Genomic DNA, 26,025 nt, shown 5'->3' with positions numbered 1-26,025 from the left:
ATTTCACTGTCCGTCTCACAATTTTGGCCAGGTGGACGGTAGTATACTCCTATCACTATTCTCTTACCTGACACACAAGGGATTTCTACCTATAAAGATTTGATTGTACATTAGACACAGAACTGGGTTTTTTCTTCCAAAAAAGTTAAATCAATGTCCAATTCTGAATAAATGAAATTACAGCTATCTTTCTGCTGTGTAAGTACTTATAGAGGAAAACAACAAGGGTACAAAATGGGAAGAATACAACTGTGACACCAAACAATAACCATCCCAATAACAAAGTTCAAATGCTTCAGATCGCCATTATAATAGGCACTTCTGGCTAATTAGCCACCTTCATTTCCTTATGTATAATCGGCCAGGAATACACTTTTTTTTTTTTAATTTTAAATTTTCTTATGCATATAAAACTTAACTCAATCCAAGTGAAATGCAAGCTCTCCGACACAGGTCCGTGATTCATAGAACTGCTTCAGGGGGATCTTCTCATAACGTGATTGCTGCCACCAATTTGCAGGCAGTCAAGTATCAATCTGTTGCTATGGCAAAAATAAAACAAGTCGTTAAACATGTTAAATAAATTGTATGAGTGCCTATACAGCAGAAAAATGAGTACAAACATAAAAGCTACCTACAAAAAATATTCTTCAAATTCTGAAAAGACACAAACATCAAACATCTGTATTAGTAATTCAATTCTAAAACCAAACAGCATTACCCTTCTCCACCATGGTGTTTCTCTTCAGTGGAGAGCAAACAAGCCAGAAGTCAAAGAAATAGGTTCCAGAATAGCTCTTTATTTATAAGATCTCATTATTCCACCTCAGCATTAAGCCCTCAAGGGGTGACGGTATTCAAAAAATAATTTTAGGGAACCATTTTGGATTTAAGGCGAGAGCTATGAGTACTCTTCCTAAAATCTGCAGGGATATATTTTAAAACTCCCCACTTTAAATCCAGACAATGAGGAACCACAGGAGCAGAAATTGTTTATCTATATATATTCGGTTCTTATGCTCCATTAAACACTTCTTTACTGGACGTGAGGTATGGCCTATGTAGACCTTATCACAGGGACACTGTAGAAAATAGATAAGAAAAGAACAGTCATTGTTGGTAAACAAATGGATCGTTGTTCCTGTAGCTGGATCATCTTCAGCATCAGCTCCTGTCAAGGGTCATAAAACGTGCAGCCAATGTAATTTTTGTGATCAGGCAAATATTGGCCAATGTAACTGGGTTTAAAAAAGGTTTGAATAAGTTCCTAGAGAAAAAATCCATAAACTGCTATTTAATTAATAAGCAATAGTAGCTTGAGATTTATTTAATATTTGGATACATGTGACTTGGATTGGCCACTTGTTCTGACCAAGTATGGCAGGGGTCGGGAACCCATGGTTCGCGAGCCAGATATGGCTCTTTTGAGGGCTGCATCTGGCTCGCAGACAAGTGTCGCCATACTTCGCGGTTCCCCGCTGACCCAGCTGCTCCCCGGTCCTCCGCTGCCCGGGCTTAAAATGCTGTTAGCCCGGGCGGAACGCGGCAGGACAGCTGGAGTCAGCGGCACCGGCGTGCTCTCTTCTCCCCCCCCCCCCCCCCCCCCCCCCGCGGCCCGGAAGAGGAAGTGGAGAGCATCGGGTGCCTGCGCGGGAAGAAGAGACCACACTAGCGTGGTCTCTTCTTCCGCGCAGGCACCCGATGCTCACCACTTCCTCTTCCGGGCCGCGGGGGGGAGGAGAAGAGAACACGCCGACTGGAGTCATCCGGGTGCCTGCGCGGGAGTCATCGGGTGTCAGCCGGGTGCCAGCGCTGGAGTCATCGGGTGCCTGCGCGGGTCTTCCCGCGCAGGCACCCGATGCTCTCCACTTCCTCTTCCGGGCCGCGGGAAGAAGAGAGCACGCCGGTGCTCTCTTCTTCCCGCGGCCCAGAAGAGGAAGTGGAGAGCATCGGGTGCCTGCGCGGGAAGACCCGCGCAGGCACGCTAGTGTCCAACGGGAAGAAGACTGCAGCGCGGCTCGGAGGAAAATGAAAATCTTCAACCGCGGCCGATGGGACTCCGCCTTCGCCTCCGCGAGGGCTGAAAATGAAGGAGGTTAGCGTTGGGAGGTGGCTGCTGCTGCCGCGAGTTCCCGGGGGGGGGCGGAAGGGGGAGAGAGAGAGTGAATGAATGAGCGAGCAAGCATGTGTGTTTGAGATCCTGTGTGTGTGAGTGAGAGATTGCATGTATGTGAATGATTGAGAGCCTGTATATGTGAAAGAGAGTATGTCTGTGATTGAGATCCTGCCTGTGAGAGAGAGAGCATGAATGTAAGTTTACCATTGGGAGCCTGTATGTGTAAGTTTGTAATTGAAAACCTGTTTGTTTGAAAGAGTATGTGTGTATGATTGAGATCCTTTGTATGTGAGAGAGATCATGTGTATGTATGATTAAGAGCCTGTGTGTATAAGTAAGAGAGAGATCATGTGTGTCTGTGTCTGATTGACAGCTGGTTTAGGTGATGGAGCATGTGAGTATGTGATTGAGAGCCTGTGTTTAAATGAGAGAGAGAGACCATGTGTGTCTGTGTGATTGAGAGCTGATTTAGGTGAGGGAGCATGTGAGTATGTGATTGAGAGCCTGTGTTTAAATGAGAGAGAGAGACCATGTGTGTATGTGTGTGATTGAGAGCTGATTTAGGTGAGGGAGCATGTGAGTATGTGATTGAGAGCCTGTGTGTAAATGAGAGAAAGAGAGGACATGTTTGTAAGCATGTGAATGAGAGTCTGTGTGTGAGAGAAAAAGACAGCATGTATTTATGTGATTGAAAGCCTGTGTGTGTGTAAGCGTGAAAAGATAGACAGCATGTGTGTAAATGTGTAATTAAGAGCCTATATAAGTGAGAGAGAAAAAACATTTGTATATGTGAGTGACTGAGAGCATGTGTGTATAGGTGTGTCATTGAGAGCCAGTGTGAGAGAGAGCGCTGGTATGTGACTGAGAGAGGAGAAAGTTCCAAGCAAACCACCCCACCTCCTGCTAATTCAGAACAATCTCAGGACACCTGGATATCAAACGTTCCCAGGTATGCAGAGCAAAAAAATTTTTGTATCATTATTTTTCATTACTGGATCTTTGTGTCTGCTATTTTGAAATATTTTGTTGGTATCTGGAAATGTTTTATATGAGTTTTTAATTATTGGATATTCCACTCATCAGCTGTTTCGAAATATGTTCTTTTTGTTAGTACAGTTTTACTGCTGATGATTTTATATTTCTTGATTTGTTTTATAAGGATGTGTGATGTTTCTTTTTTCCTTTGTTACACTGCATACAGAGACTCTGGCTTGTTGCAGTTTCCAATTCAGTTTTTGTCTGCATGCTTCTTGTTATGCGTTTTGGTCTCTTTATTCTATGTTAGGTGAGGGACAGCACGTGATTCAGGTGAGGTTTTCTGCTGGCGTGTAGTTTCTGTGTAGGACTCTATAGCAGCCTGACTTGGTCCGTTTTCCTAATAGGAGATGTATTGGTGTCTTAAGGCCTGGTGTAATATTTTCAGAGACTTATTGTACTTTAAAAGTGTGATCTTACATAAAATGCACACATTTACTTGTATTTAATTTTAAACATATTGTATGGCTCTCATGGAATTACATTTTAAAATATGTGGCGTTTATGGCTCTCTCAGCCAAAAAGGTTCCTGACCCCTGAAGTATGGCATATCTTATGTTCTTATGTTTTCTTGGATTACTGCTACTGTGATCTCTTGAATTGCCACATACCATATGATCTGTTCCCTAAAGAACTTTATAACAGAAACGGAGGAGTCTAGAGGAAAGTCTTGGTGGATCCTTGACCTGATAGAAAAGAGTCCATTTTCCAGCCATTAATCATTGCAACACTAAAATTATCATTGTACATCACTTGGAGTTTTCTACAGAACAGTTTGCCCATCCCAGATCTACAATGCACCCTGTCCAGGCAGTCATGGGAAGTACTGTCGAAAGCCTTCTCCTGGTACAAGCTTACTTGTGCAGTTGGGATGCAGCAGTCCTTCATATATTGGATTGTGTCCCTTGTCAGGGCCAAACTGCCCATGAGCCTGTGTTTTGCTCTGCATAATTCAGCTGTATAACCCTGTTTATTCTGCTAGCCATTATCTTTGCCAGGCTCTTGTAATTAATGTTGAGGAAGGGAGATGGGGATGCCTGTAATTTTTTGGTCATATCTATCTCTGTCTTCTGCTTGTGAAAGAGTGGGGGCAGTTCCTCTTTCAACATGTGGTATGCTGTCTATTTCCAGGACTTGTTCATATGCATAAGGTCAGTATCTCTTGTAGAAGAAGCACTTCATTGGTTGGTAGATCAGAGATGTCGAAGAATATGAAGAGATCTTCAAGAAAGATGCAATTTAAAGCTCAGGGTATTCATATCTGAGTCGATGACAAAAGAACAGTGTTATTCACAGCTCTGTTTTCCTGTGTCACTTAAGGGGTAGAGTTTGTGTCAAGAGTTCAGAAATTCTGCAGCAGTTATGAGGCAAATTTGCATAGAATTGGATCTTTTGCATATTTTATAATTTACATTTTACTATATATTCTGAGGGCAATTTTATAACATCATGGATAACGTATGAAGCAAATATGCATGTTTGGTGTAACATCCATATGTTTCTAGAAACTTTGACAAAAATGTTCCATAATAGGGCTCCGCCTAATGACGTCACCCATATGTGAGGACTACCATCCTGCTTGTCCTGGGAGAATAGTCATAGCTTTAAACTTGAGTAACATTAGAAGGTCTTCCAGAGATTTGGGGGGGCTAGGGTAGGGAAAGAGTGAGAGAGAACCAGAGGAGCAGGTGGCTTTGAGCCTAGTAGGGCAGAGAGAGAAAAACAGTGGGAGACAGGGACATGAGAGGGGTCAACTTTGTGGGGAAGGGAAGGTAGCAAGTAAGCTGGGTGAGGCGAGATCAAGCATGGGGAAGATATTCAAGCCACAAGGGAGAACAACTAGGGAAGGTCATTGAGTATGGGGGAAGGTAAGAGCAATATGGAGGGGCCAGATCTTATGATAGAAACATTCTGCAAAAAAAAAAACAAAAACATTTTAAACATGTGGAGGTTCAGTGCTGTTTAGCCCAATAAGCGAGACTTATGTGGCTAAGCAGCAGCCACTGAATATGCGAGTACGTTCAGCAGCTGCCGCTTAGCTATACAAGTCCCTTATATGGCTAAAATGTATGCATAAAAAAGTGGGCATGCACTGGGTGGATTGGGGGTGGAGCGAGTTAGACATAATATTTATATGCCTAACTACCGATATTTGGAGTTAGGAATATAAGTGTTCATCTAAGTTTAGTCGCCCCATAGAGCAGGTCTAAGCTTAGCTGGGTAGACTTATCTGGCGAAGTGCACACACATGCATATATTCTGTGACTTCACCTTGCTGCTGAATATACATCGTGACTTAGATAAGTTATATCCGGCTAAATTAATAAAATGGCCAGCTTTGAATTCTGACCTCTCTGAATCTTTGAGTAATAACTTTTTTCTGTATTGCATTATAAATGATATTGTGTTATCTGAACTAATTCTGCAGAATTTTGCAATATTGTGAACAGAATCTGTAATTTTTTGTATAGAATTTCCCAGGACTAAAAACTGCCATCGATGTGCCGGTAAACATATATACATATGTCATGTTTGCGCACATGTTTACCTGAACTGTGTGGAGGCATTCCCGGGGCAGAGTTTTCACTTACGAAGAATACTTTTCAATTTTAAAAAGCACATAAGTTCACATGGGAAATTTATGCCCTCCAGATAACAGGTGTAACTAATGCAGAGATGTTCACTAGGTAATTTTCAAAATGAAATACACACATATGTTCCTTTCTAGAAACTTTGGCACACTGAGCATGCCCAGCATGCCATGATCCCTGTGACCTCAGGGGTCTCCCTTCAGTCTCTTTTTTTTCCGCGCTGCAGTTGCCTCACGTTTAGGAGCTCTTTGAGATTTTTTCTCACAGCTTTTCCTCACGGAAAAACTTGAAGTTTTACTTCACAAATAATTTCCCTACACAGGTCTCCCTTCGTGTACATTTTCATCGACGCTTGGTGAGTACTATTCTGTGTTCTCCAGTTGATTCCTGTCACCTCACTGTCTGTTCCCCCGGGTTACCAACCGTTGTGTGGCCCTCTTTTTTTCTCTCCCTATGTCTATCACCCTCAGTCCGTCCCACGATGCCCGCGGGTGCCCTTGCTGCGATCTTCCACAGGGTCCATCGGGGCATCCACGGTTCCCATTGATGCCGTGGAGGCCGCCATCAATCCTGTTGCGGCTACCATTGATGCCATCGATGCAGCCTTCAATGCCGCCGTCAATACCTCCATCGATGCCTCAGTGGAAAACGCTCCATACTTCGGGACCTCAACCAGAGCCCCCGTGTAATCCTTAGACTAAAAACAACGCCAGGAGCAGTAGATGCACGGTGACCATCAATCACCGATGCCATCCAGGACAGCGGTGTCACCTTCCTCGGTGCTGGAGAATGACCGGGCCGAGCACCGTGGGAATAATTGTCACCAGCACGGTGACCGTCCGTCACCAACGCCATCCACGACATTGGTGGCATCTTCCTCGGTGCTGCAGAATAACCAAGCTGAACACCGAGGGAAACATCGTTGCCAGCACCTACAGGGTTCCGCGTTCGGTGCCGGCACCGATGCCACATTGGCATCTATGTACATTGAGCCAGTTGCAAAGCGGGCCCGGGTACAAGAGTCTCCATGCTCCTCTGCACCTGAGGCACCGAGGCGTTCCCCACCGACACCGGTGCCGGGTACTGAGCCACCACAGATCCATATGGAAGTGCCAGTAATGCCTAGCCTGCCTCCCCCTGTAGCTGCGTTACCTATACCAACTCCAGGGAGGAGCTGGATGTCCTCGTCCGCCAGGCTGTCCTCGATGCCTTCCGGAATCTACAACCTCAATCGATGCCAGCCCCCATACTGGCCCAACACCGGAGCCATTGACATTCGCACCATTGCGGCACTGCCTCGCTGCCCTCATCGGTACCCTACTAACTACAGCCTACGTTATCGACGCCGTCCTTCTGAGCCTCCATGGGATCCCTACACTTATCCCGGGATCCTCGAAGGGCGATGGGGACTCTAATTCCGCTTCGGCACCGATCCTATCGAGACCTAAACCAACCTCCTCTCGGAGCCTTCTCCACCAGAAGAGTGGAGACGATCCCTCCAAATGACATCCCTTTCGACCTGGTCACTAAAGAGGACCAGAAATTTTCAGGAGGGTCTAGATCATAAAATTCTCCGGAGATCCATGTTGGTGTCACATATTGCTGTTTACCAGCTATGTTTGGACACAACACCAAGGGAACCTCACTGTCATCAACATGAAGTTCGAACAACATGTGATTGCTTCGAAATGTCCTCCCGTTGCCAGCAACAGGACTCAGTGTTAGATGGTGAACCTGGCTTACGGCCCCTGATTTACAGCCTGAAGTCCAAGATAAACTAACTGATCTGCCATGCACCACAGATCATCTCTTCGTGCACAAGATCCAGCAGACAGTGCCTCAATTGCAAGACCACCATGAGACCCTGTGACAGCTCTCTACATTTCTTGCAAATCCTCCCTCCTCGGCTAGAAAACCAGCGAAGAGGGATGCTAGAAGGACCTTTTACCGCTCACATGAGTATTCTCCAGCTCCCGCGTGAGACCAACCAGTCCACTTCAAAAAGCACATACACGTCAACAACTGATATCCAGATCACACCAGCTTCGCCAGTTGGGCAGGCTTCTGGATTTTGAAACCTTGCAGAGAACAGAACAATCCATCCTACTGAGGACCAGGGCTCTGGACACGGTTCCTCGGACACAGCAAGGGAGAGGATTTTAATCCCGCTATTTCCTACTTCCAAGGAAAACAGGCGACCTCCGCCCACGCTGGACCTCAGAAATCTCAACAAATTTCTTCAGAAAGAAAAGTTCAAAATGGTGTCTCTCACCACCATGCTTCCCTTACTACAAAAAGGAGGTTGACTCTATTTTCATGATCTTCAATAGGCTTCATAGTGAGTCAACAGCATTTTCAATACCAAGTTCTGCCATTTGAACTAGCTTCGACACCGTGTATTACACCAAATGCCTAGCAGTGATTGCTGCTTATCTACGAAAAAACAGCATTCATGTGTTTCCTTGCTTGGACGATTGCCTAATGAGTCAATCCAAACAAGGAGCTCTAAATTCTCTTAAGACTCACTATACATCAACTAAATTTACTGGGATTTCTTATCAACTACCATAAATCCCATATGGATCCGTCTTATCTCCTTGCCTCCATCGGACCAGATCTGGGCACTACAGTCCAAAAGGCCTTCCTGCCCAACAACCGTGCAGACATCCTATCAAACTGTCCACATCTCTGCGCACATGCAGCTTCAGCCCATCAATTCTTCCCATTGCTGTGTGACATGGCTTCCACGGTCCACATCACTCCTATGGCCAGACTAGCCATGGGAAAAACTCAGTGAACTTTAAAACTCAGTGGCTCTAAACCGTTAAACTGCTTTCATCCCTGATCCATGTCACTGATCCAGTAACCAATTCCTCAAGTGATCTTGGCCACGGTCACATCCAACTTGGGTTGGGGAGCTCATATTAACAACCTCCAAACCCAAGATGTGTAGACTCCACTCGATGAACAGTCTCACATCAGCTTCGAGCCATACATTATGCCCTTTATGCCTTCAGACACTGTCTCTCACACAAAACTGTGTGGATACAGACAGACAACATAGTGGCAATGTGGTACTCGGACAAGCAAGCTCTTATCGGCTCTGCCAGGAAGCCACACAGATCTGGGCCTGGGCCCTTGCACACTCCATGCATCTCCGGGCCACTTATCTAACAGGCATACCGAACATACTAGCAGACCATCGCAGTCGATGTCTTCATCCCCACAAGTGGTCTCTGAATCCATGTGTAGCGAGCAAAATCTTCTAGCGCTGAGGTTAACCTCTTTGCGTCTGAATTGAACCACAAAGTAGACAGATTCTGCTCCCTACACAGGCAACGAAACGCTTTAGCCATGGACGCCTTTGCTCGGCCCTGGAACAAAGGCCCATATATGTCTCCTCCGATACCGCTCAAGGCCAAAAAACTCTTGTGAAGCTACAGCAGGACAGGGGTTTAATGATTCTCATACCCCCCCATACTGACCTCGACAAGTATGCTTCCCCATACTTCTCAGCCTCTCAATCCAGGAACCAATTTGCCTATCCACAGCTCAATCTCATAACACACAATCATGGCAATTTATACCATCCGAACCTTCAAATCTTTTCACTAATGTTTTTCAGGTACTTGTAGCTTCACGAAAACCTTCCACACACAAATCTTACCATTCGAAAGGGACAAGATTTACCAAATGGTGTACGCAAAAAGGTATTGGCCCCTTTTCCGCCCCACTCCATCTCTATTAGGCTATATAGGGTACCTTTTGGATTCTGGTCTCCAGACATCCTCTGCACAGGTACACCTCACTGCCATTTCAGCGTACCACCAGGGAGTACGGTATGCCCTGATAATGGCTCAACCCCTTATGAGTCGGCTTATCATTGGCGTCCTACAACTTAAGCCTCCTCTACGATCATCGGTTACGGAATGGGCCCTAAATGTAGTGCTCACAAGGCTCATGAGTTCCCTGTTTGAGCCTTTGCATTCCTATGACATAAAAAATTCTAACATGGAAAATTATTTTCCTCTTAGTCATTACATCTGCTCAAAGGGTCAGTGAGTTACAAGCCCTTGTTGCATACTCACCCTACACTAGGTCCTCAGTGACCGAGTTGTCCTCCGTACTCACCCTAAATTTCTTCCTAAGGTGAACAAAGTCTCTCCCCTTTCTCAGTCTATAGTCTGCCCACTCTTTTCCCAAGGCCTCACTCTCACCCGGGCGAGAGGTTTTTGTACACCTTGGACTGTAACCGTGCACTTGCATTCTATCTAGACCGCATTGCAGTCCATAGGAAATCCACCCAACTCTTTGTTTCTTTTGACAAAAACAAGCTGGGAGTTACAGTGGGCAAACAAACTCTTTCCAACTGGCTAGCAGACTGTATCGAATTCTGCTATGAGGAAGCAGACCTTCCTCTCCAGGGGTGAGTGACAGCACATTTTGTAACGGCTATGGCAACGTCTGTAGCACACTATCGTTCAGTACCAATTGCCGACATCTGCTATGCTGCGACCTGGAGCTCTCTTCACACATTCGTAGCCCACTACTGTTTAGATAAGGAAGGCCGTCAAGACTCTGCCTTTGGACAATCTGTCTTGAACTTTTTTTTTCCAGTATAATGCCCAACTCCTTCCACAACCACCTGCTGTGATTTCAGACTGCCTCATCATTGCCAGTAGCACCCCAATTATTGTGCCTGTTGCACGAGTTGTCTGCTATTGGCCTATTGTAATATGAGTCAGCCTGTAGCTTGCTAATTACCCATATGTAATAGGGAGGAGGAATAGCCTAGTGGTTAGAGCAGTGGACTATGAACCAGGAGACCAGGGTTTGAGTCCTGAGGTCGCTCCTTGTGACCTTGGGCAAGTCACTTTACCCCTTCATTGCCTCAGGTACAAAAACTTAGATTGTAAGCCCTCTGGGGATAGAGAAATACCTACAGTACCTGAATGTAAACCGGTGTGATATCTCAATTGAGATCAAATGTCGGTATATAAAATAAATAAATAAATAAATAAAATGTGAGGACTACCATCCTGCTTGTCCTGGGAGAAAGCAGAGTTGCTTACCTGTAACAGGTTTTCTCAGAGGACAGCAGGAAGTAGTCCTCACGAAACCCACCCGCCACCCCGCGGAGTTGGGTCTGCTTACGTTTTGTTATTTTATTTTTTGCTCACACTTTTTTGCTAGAAACGAGTCTGAAGGGAGACCCCTGTGGACACAGGGATCCTGGCATGCTGGGCATGCTCAGTGTGCCAGTCAAAGTTTCTAAAAACTTTGACAAAAGTGTTCTGTAATAGGGCTCCGCCTAATGACGTCACCCATATTTGAGTGCTACATCCTGCTGTCCTGGGAGAACATCTGTAACAGGGAAGCAACTCTGCTGTAGTTCATGTAACACAATGTTTCTGTAATCAAATAAATAAATTGAAGATTTGTGTGATAGTATAGAAGTCTACATTCTCTAATGCCTGCCTTTAATCTCTATAAATCTAGCAAAGTTCTCTGATGACAGCATAGTGCAGAAGCTTTTCTTAAACAACTGTTGCTATTTCCCTAGATGTATGAATGTGAATAGCTCTGGGGATATTTGTTCATTTGCATGCCCAGTCTTGCAAGGTCCTCTTGCAATCTCTCTCAATCCTCTTATCAATTAACAACTGAATAATTTTGTGTCATCTGCAAATGTGATCATCTCACTCATTGTTCCCATTTTAAGCATTGGTGCATTGAACTGCTAATATTCCTATACAACTATTTGCTGGTCATGGCTAGCTGGAGCAGAGGGTGATATCATCCCCCTTTTACCATCGATACTAGAGCACTCTCACTAATAAAGTTACTGTCACAAGGTCTATGGCTAGAAACACCAGATCCTATTTGTTCTCTGGTGCCTCTTATTTCTAGTTGGCCTCCATTAAGAATTTGTCAAAGCCCAGAAGATGTGGAACATTCCGTTTTAGTATCTGAAGAGGATGTTCCACCACCTACACCAGGTCAGAGAGCACATCAGTCACTTGACTAAGTAGCAGAGTTAGTGAAATATTTCTTTACCTCGTTAGTGGCTAAGGATAAGGAGGGTACCAGTCAATCTTTCCTTTCCAGGATATCATCTTTACTTCCACGAGAAGGAGTCCTAGAATCTCCAATAAACATGGATTCTGCATCGGAACTCGTGCAAGGAGTTTCTAACCCATGGCATTTGCATGCAGTGGACTCTAGCTCCAGGAGTACTCTCCTTTCATGTGACCTTCCTCAGTCACCACCACCATCATTGGAGTCCTGGATCAGTGTTCCCTCAACTTTAGGCTCTGAAAAGAGATTGGTAGGAATTCCCTCCAACCCCCCAAACCTCCAGAGCATGCATCACACCCGGAAGACCTTTCCTTATCCAGATTTCTGGACAAATTAGGAAAAGCTCTTTGAGTGAATGTGCATAAGGGCAAAGACCTTCATGCAGATGTCTTGGCCCTCTTCCAGGTTCTGGAAGCTACAGTGGACCCAGCAGTGATCCCAGTTCTTCAAATCCTGGAAAATTTATAAATGAGAATTTGGGGAAAATCCCATTCATGTGCCCCAAAAGCAAGGAAATGTGACCTTAAGTAGAAGTTTCAAAAATTCCCAGGCTTCATAATAATTCAAATACCCCTTCAATCAATAGTGATAGAATCAGCTCTTAAAAGAGAGAAGAAAACAAGAATATATTCAAATATGCCACTAGGGAAAGATCTCAAGCTATTGGACAATTTTGGCAAAAAGATGTTTCAAAGCTTCATGCTTAATGCATATATTCACTGCTCATCAATTTTATATGATTCAGTACTTATACAACTGCAGATAAAAGCAGAAGCTGTTTCTTCCAGGAAATGATAGCAGAATCACATACCCTCAGTCACTATTGGATATCAAAGAGTGTGTGTATACTATCTCCTTTGATCTGTCTTTGAAGCATTCAATATCACTTCATGCTCATCGTCGATTTCCATTGTAGCTTACCACATGGCCTGGTTAAGAATCAGTAACCTATGTGAGGATGTCCACAAAACGTTAGCAGATATGTGCTGCTTCAGTGAAGACCTCAACAAAGATAAGGTAAGAAAAACAGTGGCTCAGTTTAAATAACACATGGAGGAGCAGTCCCTCTCCATGAGACTAGAGCAACAGTCTTTTGCAAAGCATCCATTCTATGCTTTAAAAAGACAATTACCAGAGACTCCCTTCCTGCAATTCCAGTGCTACCGGATGATGTCACTACTTCTGCAGCAACAGCTTCTGACATTTGCTCAACAGCATGAATGCAGTCAACCTAAAGCAGCACAACAGGTCCAGCCCAAGCCTGGGCCAAATTTTTGACCACTCCTTCAAACCCAGCAACTATCCTTGCCGATAGGAGGAAGAATCCACCACTATCTAGAAAAATGGTGCTAGATCACCAAAAACCACTTAGTTCTCAAGATTGTACAGTCTGGTACCACTTGTATTTGTCCCAGCTTACTGCACATCCTCACCTTTCAGCCTTCAGTCCAGATCTATTTCACTTGAAACAACTCCACCTGGAAGTAGAGTCACTCCTTGAACAACAGATGATAGAACTGATTCCTCCCTATCTCCATGGCTCAACACCCATTATTTCCTAATCTCCCAAGAAATCTGGGGGACTGAAACCAGTCCTGGATTGAAGAAGTCTGATCAAGTATATACTCCAAGAGAAATTCAGAATTAATTCCCTTCACACAATTCTCTCCATTCAGAAGGGGGAGTGCATGTGTGCTTTAAATCTAAAAGATGCCTATGCTCTCTTTCCAATCCATCTTTCCCATTTGTGTAATACCTGTACTTTATGATGGATTCTTATCACTATCAGTACACAGTGCTCCCCTTTAGCCTCTCAGCTGCACTGAGGGTCTTCAACAAATGCCTAGCTGTTGTAGCAGCGAATCTACACCATCAGGGCATCCAGGTCTTCCCTTTCCTAGATGACTTGCTTGTTACAGAAAAATTCCTAGAAGTGTGTTCTAACCTCCTTGGAGAAATCAATATGTCTCCTACAGTTGCTGGGCTTCCTTTGAATTTCATGAAACCTACTTTGATTACCTCTCAGAAAATCAAATTCATTGGGATGTGGATAGATTCTCTGCAGGAGAAAGCTTTTCTTTCTTCAGATCACCCTCAAATTCTCTGGACATTGGCTCACAGACTGGTGAACACAGATCAGTCAACTGCCAGAGAGGTGTTGGTTGTTCTTGGTCACATGGCAGTAGCTCTGCCCTCATGTAGTATTGCTTACCCACCTGCACATATGTCTCTAACAGAGGGGCCTTCATTTCCAATGGAACCAGCTAACCCAGCCCTTATCAAAGCTGTGATCTCATCAGAGATGAAACAGGAATTGAGTTGATGGCTGGACCCCCTTCATTTTACAAGAAGGAGCAACACTGCAACTAGCTCCTCACCATGTAATCTTAGCAACAGATGCTTCCACAAAGGGTTGGGGGCCCACCCAGGCCCCTTTCAAACTCAAGGAACATGGTCATTCCAGGAGAAACAATTTCTGATCAGTTCCCTCAAGTTGAGAGTGATAAGTTATGCACTTTCACTTGTCTCCTTCAAGGGGAAAGCGTTCTTGTTCAAACCTACTTCAAGTTGCCATTTTCTATGTGAACAAACAAGGAGGCACAGGATCTTGGACTCTGTGCCAAGAAGCAATAAAAATATGGGAATGAGCATGCAAACATCAAACTACCATGCAAGTGATTTACCTTCCCAGAATCTCCAACACATTGGCAGATCACCTCAGCAAAGTTTTTCGACCACATGAATGGTCTCTAGCAATCAACAGCCAATAGACTGATCTCTGGGTATTTCCAGCAATCTACCTATTTATGTCAGAACAAAACAGAAAGTTAGAAAAGTTTTGCTCCATTTCTTCCCAGCAAGCTCAGATCCACTCAGGACACTTTTCTGCTCAACTCTAATGCAGATCTCATACATGCTTTTCCACCAGTTCCGCTAATAGCCAGAATAGTGCAAAATACTGAAGAACTGGGCTTGTCTGATCCTCACAGCACCAACATGGCCCAGACAAGTCTGGTTCACATATCTAGAACAGCTCTCTCCAGTCATCTCCAATACCTCTTGGATCCGAACCATACTTATCAACTCAGGAAGAGGGACACTTCTTTCATCCAAGCCTTCCCTCCCTCAATTTGATGGTTTGGATGTTGAAAGCTCAGTGATAAGACTTGTCCTTGACAAAAGCAGTGGAGGACATATTAATGCCCACCAGAAAATCTTCAACTAGAAGATAGTCTCAACACAATTTGGATCTTTTCACATACAAGCCAAAAATGTTAGTAAATTGTCTGCTCTTTCTTTCTGAATCAGGCCTTGCCACCTCATCAGTAAAAGTACATCTCAGTGCCATAACAGCTTACCATGTTCAAACCGAGGTACGCCATCTTCATTCATCCATTAGACTCCAAAGTCCTGAAAGGCTTGTGGCATACTAAACCACCAGTTGTAAAACCTCCCTTTCTGTGGGATCTAAATGTGAACCTGGTATGACTCATGAAGCTGTCTTTTGGAAACTTTGGAGACAGCCTCATTCATATTTCTAACATGGAAAGTAATATTCCTGGTCTCGGTAACCTTAGCCAGAATAGTCAGCAACTTCAAGCTTTAGTTCATTATCCTCCCTATATGCAGTTCTTTCACAGAAGGGTGGTGTTTTGCACACACCCAAAGTTTCTAACAAAGATTGTATCAGCATTCCATATTAAGCAAGTGTGCTACTTATGTTCTTCCCAAAACGCCATGCACACAAAGGTGAGAAAGCCCTTCGTACCTCACACTGTAAATAGGCCTTGGCTTACTACAAGAGAAGAACTCTGTCTTATCATTGGACTTCTCAACTATTTGTCTCTTATAATTGCAATAGATTTAGCATAGCAGTGACCAAATGTACCTTATCCTGCAGGATAGCAGACTACATCAAACACTGCTATAGGCTAGCAGGTCTTCAAAATACAGACACTGTCAAGGCTCATCAAATCAGAGCCATGACTGTATCAGTGGCTCATCAGATCTATGCCTCTCAGAGACATCTACAAAGCTGCAGTGTGGTCAGCAGTACACACTTTCATGTCCCATTGCTGTCTGGACAATCTCTCAAAGGGTTATGGTAAATATGAGCATGCAGTTTTGCATAGCCTGATCTACTCTTCATGGTGGGATCTAGGTTGCTTATTCAGTAAACGCTCCACTGCAATCCTCAGCTTGGGACTCCCCACATGCTATGGCCAATTCAGCCCTGCTTATTGACGGGAAAAGCAAGTTTGTCTACCATAAACAGTATTTTCCATAGATAGCAGGATGAATTACTAAATACCCACCCACTTCTCTGGAGAGTTGACTACCTAGCTAGATTTAGCTCTAAAATTGATTGAGGGGGGCTCACAAGGCAACAATCAAGGGAGAATTCCTATACAGGCTCAGTAGAGTAAAAGCTCTACTAGCTATGAGAGAGAGATGCATTTGGTGCTGCTGGATGACATCCCCCACATGTTATGACTACTATCCATGGAAAATACAGTTTGTTAGCCTTTACTGCCAAAAATAAGTGATTAGAAAGGAAGTTATTTTAAGTGCACATCTCTTATGAACATAGTTCATGCTACACTAATACATGCTAATAAAAAGCTTCCAAGCTCAAAATTGTTTGCATCTCAGATCATCATACATTGTCAGTCTGAAACCCGTATTTTATAAAGTCATATTTACTTATGATTGCTGACATCCCCTTCCATAACTACTGTTTGGATTTCCAGTTTTTACAAACTTGCTATTTCTGCTTCATGTCTTATAGTCAAGACATTTCTGTGAAAGATGAATACTTGTTGCCCAGCACTAAACTGCACACTTTCCTGTTTCAGTGTTTGGAGAGAAGCAAGAGATCGCATTGTCGGGTTCCCTGGACGATACCATGCCTGGGACATTCCTCATCAGTCTTGGCTTTATAACTCCAACTACTCATGTGAGCTGTCCATGGTACTGACGGGTGCTGCCTTCTTTCATAAAGTAAGAAGTTGGAGCTGTTGTGGAACCTACTATGCCCATCTTTACCTATTTAGAATTGTACAGTTTTCACTAATCTTTTTCATGTATTGTGTTTTGCATTTACAAATTTATTTATATCCCGCACCATCAAATGTATGAAAATATGAACTAGAGTTAGTGTAGTGCACACATGTGTCACATACCTAGAACATTTTATAAAGTTATATATACTATGTTCAAAAGGTTTTTCTTCTATAAAATTAGATGTGGAGCCACTGTGTGGCATATATCCTTTATCCATGTCCCTATGTGGAATTGAATCATAGAATTTGCAGTGCAAGCTAAACCTACTAGGTTCAGAGAGTTAAGGTTGAAACTCTGCATTCTCATAGCTTTTCTTTTTTTGTAAAGTAAACTTTAGTGAGCCAAGTAACAACAAAATGCAAGTACCAGTACATAATGCAATAACTAATTGCAAGAGCAGGCAAACTGTTATACAGTAGATGATGATTTTAAGATTTGTCACAGAAGTGCAAAGTGAAAATATGTGCATGCATTCACTTTAATCATTATTCCAGAAAAACTGTCTGCACATATTTATACCTGCTAATTTATGCAAGCATTTTTTCTGAGAAAAAAATACCCACATACTTTTGAAAATTATAAAATATCAATGTAGTTCCAAACCCCTACCTAACCTTGTCCCTGGGAACATGCATAGAGGCCCTATGCTGTTATATTTATCCACATATCAGACAGACAATTTTTTAAAAGCCTATTTTGTGGGTAAAATACTATTTTACCCATGAAAATAGCTTTGAAAACCTCTAAAGATCAAATTGCCTAGTATTGTGCTTAGCATGTGGAACAAATTAGAACAATTGTTTTTCCACCTCAGTTTTCATATGTTCCAATAAGCTGTAATGTTTTATTCAATATTTATATGCCGCACATTCCAAACTTACAAAGCAGATCAAAGCAGTTTATAACAAAATATCACACAAATACATAAAAACAGTTAAAACCTCCACATCCAAACTCTCTCCAACCATCAATTAACTCATTCCTCCCTAACCCCTAAAAGAACTGAAATAACCCCACAAACAATTTTTACCACTCTGCTTCCTTTCCTGCTTTCAATATAATGATTCTTCATTGCCTAAAAAGCCAAACTTTCACTTTCTTCCTCTAGCCGAACATCTTTAAATGCTGAATTCCTTAGTTCACCCCTATCACTGAGAACATTCTCTAATGATTCTTTACCTTGCCTACTTCACCTCCATAATGGCACTTCTAGGTGGTTTTTATTTTCTGACCAGAGTTTTCTTGATGGAACATACACTTTCAACAACTATTGTAGATATCCTGCTCCCTTTCCTTTTAGTTTTAAAGTTGTTTTCCTCTATTGGGCAGGATGATTTTTCTCAGTTTGTTTGTTTTTTTATTGAGTTTCCAAAAATATTAATACAAGTGAAACTTACTCTAGGAAACACATGATGAATAATAAAGAAGTGGCATATGCATACATTATTAGTAAAATAGTAGTTAATACTTTATCCCAGGACAAGCAGGATGCTAGTCCTCACATATGGGGTGACGTCATTCACGGAGCCCTTAAGCGGGAAAAACTTCTGGCAAGTTTCTAGAAGCTTTTAACTGGCTGCCTGAGGCTACTGAGCATGCCCGGCATGCCATGATATTCCCTGCCACAGGGGTCTCACTCCAGTCTTCTTTTTTCCGCGCTGCTAGCTGCATCGCGGGTTATAGGAGCCCTGTGAGTTACCTCACAATGATAAAGTTCATTTTCCAATTTTTTGCCCCTTACGGGTCTCACTCGGTTTGTCACCGGCTGGTGACAAACACCATATACTTTTTCGCTAAAAGGGAGTCCGAATTCATCGACGGATGTCGACGGAGAAAACTTCAGGATTCAAAAAATGTCCGGCCTGCAACCGGACTATGTCGATCACGGACCCGCACGTCAAGTGCGTTCGCTGTTTGGGTGGAGACCATGACATCGCCTCTTGTGCCCAATGCCAAGAAATGACGGTGAAAGGTAGGAAACTTCGCCATGAAAAGATGGCTCAGATTTTTCAAATCCAGACGTCGCCGTCGCCCACGACTTCGACTAAATCCTCACCGGTGGGCATATCGAAAAAGATATTGATAAAGAAAAGGATCCCGGAGGGTTCGGGGGATGCTTCTTCGCCAACACCATCCGTGGCATCGTCAAAATCTGTATCTGAGGTTCGCACAAAACATAAACACCGTAGGCACCATTCAATTCCTCCATTGCCACCGCCAGAGGAACCGGTACCTAAACAACGAAAGCTATCATCGACCTCCGTAACACCCACAGGGGAATCGATGCCATCGACTTCTGTGACAGACTTAACCGCTTTGATTAAGCAAATTGTCACTGATGCCCTTAAGGAGAAGATACCGGCGTCATCGCCGATGCTGACCCTAGGGTCGATGCCGACTTCTCAGTCGATGCCGGCCACCGGGCCGATGCCGACTATCGAGTCGATGCCGTCCTCGATATCGATGCCGGTGCCATCATCGATCTCGATGCCGATGCCGGCTGCAGCGTCTGCATTAACAACCCTGTCTATGCCGATAGATGTGCCCAGCTGTTCTTCAGCGATGCCCGCTACTCAGCCGATATCAGCAGCCTCATCGTCGATCCAAATGCCGGAGCCATCGATGGAATTGAATATTTTACAAACCTCGATGTCCACAATGGCTTCCAGGCCCATCTCCTCAATGATTCCCATTTCGATGTTTTCTTTCCTAACTTCATCAATGCCAACTACTTCGCAGTTAACACCTCATTACACCCTAGCTCCGTCCAGAGCTCCTGTACAAGGAAAGAAGGCATCAGGAAAATCTAAGCACACTTCCATGCATGCTCCAGAAGTTTCTTCTGAAAAAAGGTTGCATGCCATACTTACAAAAAGGTATCAGGACCTTTTAGCATCCTTGCCTACACAGCCTGAAGAGGAAAGTGAAGTCAGTGATGGTTCACCTGACAATCAAGATCCTTTACAAGGCCCATCTGGGGTGTCACCATCTAGAAGGCTGGAACATCATCAATACCAGCCCCCAACAGACACATGGTCGGATACACAATCGGAGCATTCTTCAGAAGATTTTTTATCAGAAGGTACTCCGCCTCAGGCTAAGAAACAATCCCCTCCTGAAGACTTATCATTTTCCTCGTTCATCCAGGAAATGTCAGAATCCATCCCTTTTCAGCTCCAAGCTGAAAAAGATGAAAGACAACAGACACTGGAGATACTACAATTTGTAGATCCCCCAAAACATAACTTGGCTATCCCAGTGCATGAAGTGCTGCTGCACCTTCAACAAAGAATTTGGGAACACCCGTGTACAACACCTGGCGTAAACAGGAGAGTGGACTCCACGTATTTAGTTCAAGCAGCCCCAGGTTTTGAAAAACCACAACTGCCACACAACTCATTAGTCGTAGAATCTGCTCAAAAGAAATCACGCAGATCCAGGACGCACGCCTCTATTCCTCCAGGGAAAGACAACAGATTCCTAGACCTTATGGGAAGAAAGATTTACCAGGGAGCCATGCTGAATTCCAAAATTGCTGCGTATCAGCTATATATGACGCAGCATCAGAGAAATCTCTGGAAACAGATAGAGGAATTTCTCCCATCCCTGCCTCAACAACAACAAGAGGCAGCACAACAAATTGTGCAAAAGGGTCTAGATGCTGGAAAACACGAGGTACGAGCGGCATATGATGCTTTTGAGACTTCTTCCAGAACTGCAGCATCTGGCATTAGTGCACGAAGATGGGCCTGGCTGAAGGCTTCGGACTTACGTCCGGAAGTACAGGACAAACTAGTGGACTTGCCTTGCCAAGGTGATAATTTGTTCGGCACAAAAGTGCAAGACGCTGTGGCACAGCTTAGAGAGCACTCTGAAACATTAAAGCAGCTCTCCACTTTGTCACATGAAACTGCACCTCACCCTACCCGCAAGCCGCCACGTAGACAAGACGTCCTTTCTACAGGCCAAGGAGATATTACCCTCAGGCCTCTAGACCACGGTCTACAAGACCTCAACAACGTCCTCAGCAAAGACAGCAACGAGCTGCAAGGCCGCAGCCTCCGCCCCAAACAGCTTCCACCTCTGGTTTTTGAAAGCCATCCCAGAGAGCAGAGCCAACCAAACCCTTCTCCAGAATTACCAGTAGGGGGAAGGATTTCCCAATTTTACAACGAATGGGAAAGCATTACCACAGATCAGTGGGTCTTATCCATAGTTCATCAGGGTTACCACCTAGACTTCACATCTCCCCCTCAGGAGTTTCCACCACAAAACTCCTATCTCGAACACATTCCTCAATTACAAACAGAATTATCTACTCTTCTGAAAGTAAAAGCTGTGGAACACGTACCACACTCTCAGAAGGGAAGAGGATTCTATTCCCGGTATTTCCTCATTCCAAAGAAAACCGGAGGCCTTCGTCCCATTCTAGATCTCAGAAATCTCAACAAATTTCTAAGGAAAGAAAAATTCAGAATGGTATCCTTAGGCACCATGCTTCCACTCATACAAAGGGGGGATTGGCTTTGTTCTCTGGATCTCCAAGATGCATATACTCACATAACTATATTCCCACCTCATCGCAAGTACCTAAGATTCAAGGTGGGACACCAGCATTTCCAATACAGAGTCTTACCATTCGGCCTCGCCTCAGCTCCCAGAGTATTCACCAAGTGCCTAGCAGTAATAGCAGGACATTTGCACAAACAAGGTGTTCATGTCTTCCCTTATCTAGACGATTGGCTAATAAAAAGTCAGTCGCAACAAGGAGCACTAACTTCTCTACATTACACAATACAGTTACTTCACAGACTGGGTTTTCTCATCAATTATCAAAAATCCCACCTGCAACCGTCTCATCTCCTCCAATACATAGGAGCAGAATTGGACACAAACCTTGCACGAGCTTTTCTTCCAGCAGACCGTGCACAATCTCTGGCCCAGTTGGCGTACTCCATGTCCACACAACCACAAGTGACAGCGCATCAGTTTCTCATCTTACTAGGCCACATGGCTTCAACGGTTCACGTCACTCCTATGGCCAGACTTGCCATGAGATTAACCCAATGGACTCTTCGATCACAGTGGATCCAAGCCATTCAACCACTACATTATCGAATCCAAGTAACCCACCAACTACGCTCCTCGCTACACTGGTGGACAATCAAGGACAATTTACGCAAGGGCCTACCCTTTCAAAAACCGATCCCTCAAATAACATTAACTACAGATGCGTCCACCTTGGGATGGGGAGCCCATGTAAACTCTCTTCAGACTCAAGGAACTTGGACAAAACTCGAAGCCACATATCAAATCAATTTTCTGGAACTTCGAGCAATCCGGTATGCACTGCATGCGTTCAAGGACTGCCTTTCACACAAAACCGTACTGATCCAGACAGACAATACTGTAGCCATGTGGTACATCAACAAACAGGGAGGTACGGGCTCGTATCTCCTCTGTCAGGAAGCTGCACAAATTTGGGACTGGGCCTTGAACCACTCAATGTCCCTACAGGCCACTTACCTAGCAGGGATCCAAAATGTCCTAGCAGATCGACTCAGTCGTCAGTTCCAACCGCACGAATGGTCTCTAAATCCCTCTATTGCGAACAGAATCTTCCAACGTTGGGGACAACCATCAACAGACCTTTTTGCGTCGCATCTGAACCACAAGGTGGACAACTTCTGTTTTCTGCGCACACAGAAGAACCAACCAGCCAAGGACGCCTTTGCTCGCCCTTGGAACGCAGGCCTACTATATGCTTATCCTCCAATACCGCTCATCACCAAGACACTGGTGAAGCTACAACAGGACAGGGGATCCATGATCCTCATAGCCCCATATTGGCCTCGACAAGTATGGTTTCCCACACTGCTAGATCTGTCAGTCAGGGATCCAATACGCCTGGGAGTAGCTCCCAATCTCATCACTCAGGATCAGGGTCGGTTGCGCCACCCCAACCTTCAATCCCTATCCCTGATGGCATGGATGTTGAAAGCTTAATCTTACAACCACTCAATCTTTCAACCAATGTTGCTCAAGTGCTTATAGCCTCACGAACACCTTCCACGAGAAAGAATTATTCTTTCAAATGGAAACGATTTACTTGCTGGTGCAAGCAAAGCAATATTGATCCTTTTACTTGCCCCACAACTTCTCTTTTAGACTATTTGTACCATCTTGCAGACTCTGGTCTTCAGACCTCATCAATCAGAGTACATTTGAGTGCAATCTCAGCTTATCATAACAAGATAGGAGATGCACCTATATCCACACAACCTCTCGTCAGTAGGTTTATGAGAGGTCTAACTCATCTAAAACCACCAATTCGGCCTCCAGCTACACAATGGGACCTGAATCTGGTGTTAACAGGATTAATGCGTTCTCCTTTCGAGCCCATAGATTCCTGTGAACTTAAATTTCTCACATGGAAAACTATTTTCCCCATAGCCATCACATCAGCTAGGAGGGTTAGTGAGTTACAAGCACTTGTCACATATGAACCTTATACAAAGTTTCTCCATGACAGAGTGGTTCTCCGAACACATCCAAAATTCCTTCCTAAGGTAGTTACGGAATTCCACTTAAATCAAACAATAGTTCTACCCACATTCTTTCCAAGGCCTCACTCTCACCAAGGCGAAAGAGCTCTACACACTTTGGACTGTAAACGTGCATTGTCTTTTTATTTGAATCGCACTACGTCCCTCAGAAAATCCAATCAGCTTTTTGTCTCTTATGACCCAAATAAGCCAGGTAAAGCAGTGGGAAAGCATACTCTATCCAATTGGTTAGCAGACTGCATACAATTTTGCTATACAAAAGCAGGCCTTCCTCTCCAAGGGCGAGTAAAGGCACATTCAGTAAGAACAATGTCAACCTCAGTAGCACATTTTCGTTCAGTGCCAATCATTGACATTTGTAAAGCAGCAACATGGAGTTCCCTTCACACCTTTGCAGCTCATTACTGTTTGGACAAGGAAGGACGACAGGATTCAGCCTATGGACAATCTGTCTTAAAGAACTTGTTTCCAGTTTAATCCCAACTCCTTCTACATCCAGCCTGCTGTGATCTTCGGCTGCATCATTTCCTCAAACATGCATGACTGCTAACTGCATGGACAATGACTCAGCCTCTAGCTTGCTAATCGCCCATATGTGAGGACTAGCATCCTGCTTGTCCTGGGATAAAGCAAAATTGCTAACCTTGTAATAGGTGTTATCCCAGGACAGCAGGATGTAGTCCTCAGGAAACCCACCCGCCACCCCGCGGAGTTGGGCCTCAGACTTTATTAATATATTTTTGCTAACGCTTATTGCTACATATAAGACTGGAGTGAGACCCCTGTGGCAGGGAATATCATGGCATGCCGGGCATGCTCAGTAGCCTCAGGCAGCCAGTTAAAAGCTTCTAGAAACTTGCCAGAAGTTTTTCCCGCTTAAGGGCTCCGTGAATGACGTCACCCCATATGTGAGGACTACATCCTGCTGTCCTGGGATAACACCTATTACAAGGTAAGCAATTTTGCTTACTCAGCTATTCATTAGACCACATTGAGGGGAGGTTAAAAATAAAGAAAAAGAAAAAAAAGAAAAAGTCACAACACTATAATAGGCCAGCCTTCATGAAACTGCAATACCCAGCCCAGTGGTAACATATCTAGTTTGCAAAAAGCTTTCTAGCTGAATGGGATTAAAGAAAATATATTTAACTCTCTGGTACTTAATTATATAGCATGAATGTTGTACCTAGAGCCAAAACCCTAGGGTTGGGTTTTTTTTTGTTTGTTTGTTTATTTGGTTTTTTTTTTACAACAAAAACTTTTCTACTAACACGAGTTTCACTCACCATATTAGGAAATGAGGAAAATAGTTTGACCCAAGAAAGATTTGTTAGTAAGATGAAAAAAACAACTTCATTATCCAATATTTTCCATTTCTTTAGCAAATGTTACAGGAAGAGAGATCTTTCTACATTTTCAGAGTTTAGCTGTTCTAAAAATGCAGAAATATCTGCAACAGTGCTAGGAGAAATCTGTTGATTATCCTCAATAGAATAATTTATTTTTGAGGCAGATAATTTACCTTAATAAAATCAGGAATAATTTCTTTGGAGTCCCTGAGGAAGTCCAAATGGAACTTCCTCAGCATCTTCATAGGAGAGATCATAGAACATTGAAGGAAATGCAATAACTTGGAGTTACATCTTCTTGTATGGTTACCCATATTTTCCAACTTCCATTGCATAAATTGAGAATCATTAATATTAGCCACTTCAAATTAATAAAACTTATTACATTTAATATCCAGTTCCACCAATTTTCGAGAGTTCCATCATTTTGTGTGAATGATCAATCAAATTTATGGTAGAAACTAAAGAATCAATCTTGGTGGAGATAGATTGATCTAATTTAGAGATTGTAGTCCATAAGGTCTCCAAAGTTATTAAATCTGGCTTTTCAGTTGGTCAAGATAATCTAGCTTGATATCTTAGGGAGTTGACCAAAGACTCATCCCCAGATGGGAGGGGAGTTGAAGAAGCAGCTCTCTCACTCCCACTAACAATTCCTCTAACAGCCAATGCAGAAGCCATGGGGGATAGGCCCAACAGAGCTCAGAGAGACAATAAACTCATCCTGAACAGAGCTGAGAGCTCCAAGCTCTTCTGAACCCAGTGTACCTGGTGAATAGAACATTTCCAATCTCGATTGGGAAGAAGAAGATCAAATCTGGGATGGAGGAGTATGGATGCTTCCCTTCTTTTTCTTTCCCATTACCAATTAAAAAAGCAATAAACATGGAACCTGGTAAAAATTCTCCCATGGTGCATCTGTTTGGTTTGCAGCTTTGGCGAATTGGCGACGGCACACCATTATGAACCTCCTCTTAAAGGCTCCTGGCTCACTCTGATGAGATTTGGGGCAGGAATCCAGTGTCTCAGAAGGGAGGAATCAGGCTGAGGGAATGCAAACCAGCGCTCCTCCCCATAGTTTTATTATTTTAATATGTTCATAGATTTTACAGCCTAATGTGGAGCTAAATACCAAGGAATCTGTTTAGAGAGGAAACGTGAGAAGAAACTAAAAGATTTATAATTACTGTTTCTAAAACAGACAATTAAAGGGTGCAAATAATGAG

The 26,025-nt window shown here is 43.7% G+C and overlaps 1 protein-coding gene across 1 annotated transcript in view; it reads left to right on the top strand.

The window, feature by feature from the left end:
* Positions 1 to 26,025, top strand: part of EXTL3 (exostosin like glycosyltransferase 3) — a 270,114-nt gene that overhangs the window by 222,305 nt on the left and 21,784 nt on the right. Inside the window, exon 4 of the mRNA XM_029596169.1 lies at positions 16,677 to 16,821. Coding sequence (XP_029452029.1) covers positions 16,677 to 16,821 — 145 coding nt within the window. The remainder of the gene's footprint in view (positions 1 to 16,676; positions 16,822 to 26,025) is intronic.

Source organism: Rhinatrema bivittatum, chromosome 3 (assembly GCF_901001135.1).
Source record: "Rhinatrema bivittatum chromosome 3, aRhiBiv1.1, whole genome shotgun sequence".
In the NCBI taxonomy this organism is placed as follows: Eukaryota; Metazoa; Chordata; class Amphibia; order Gymnophiona; family Rhinatrematidae; genus Rhinatrema; species Rhinatrema bivittatum.
This window is presented reverse-complemented; position numbering and strand designations above follow the sequence as displayed.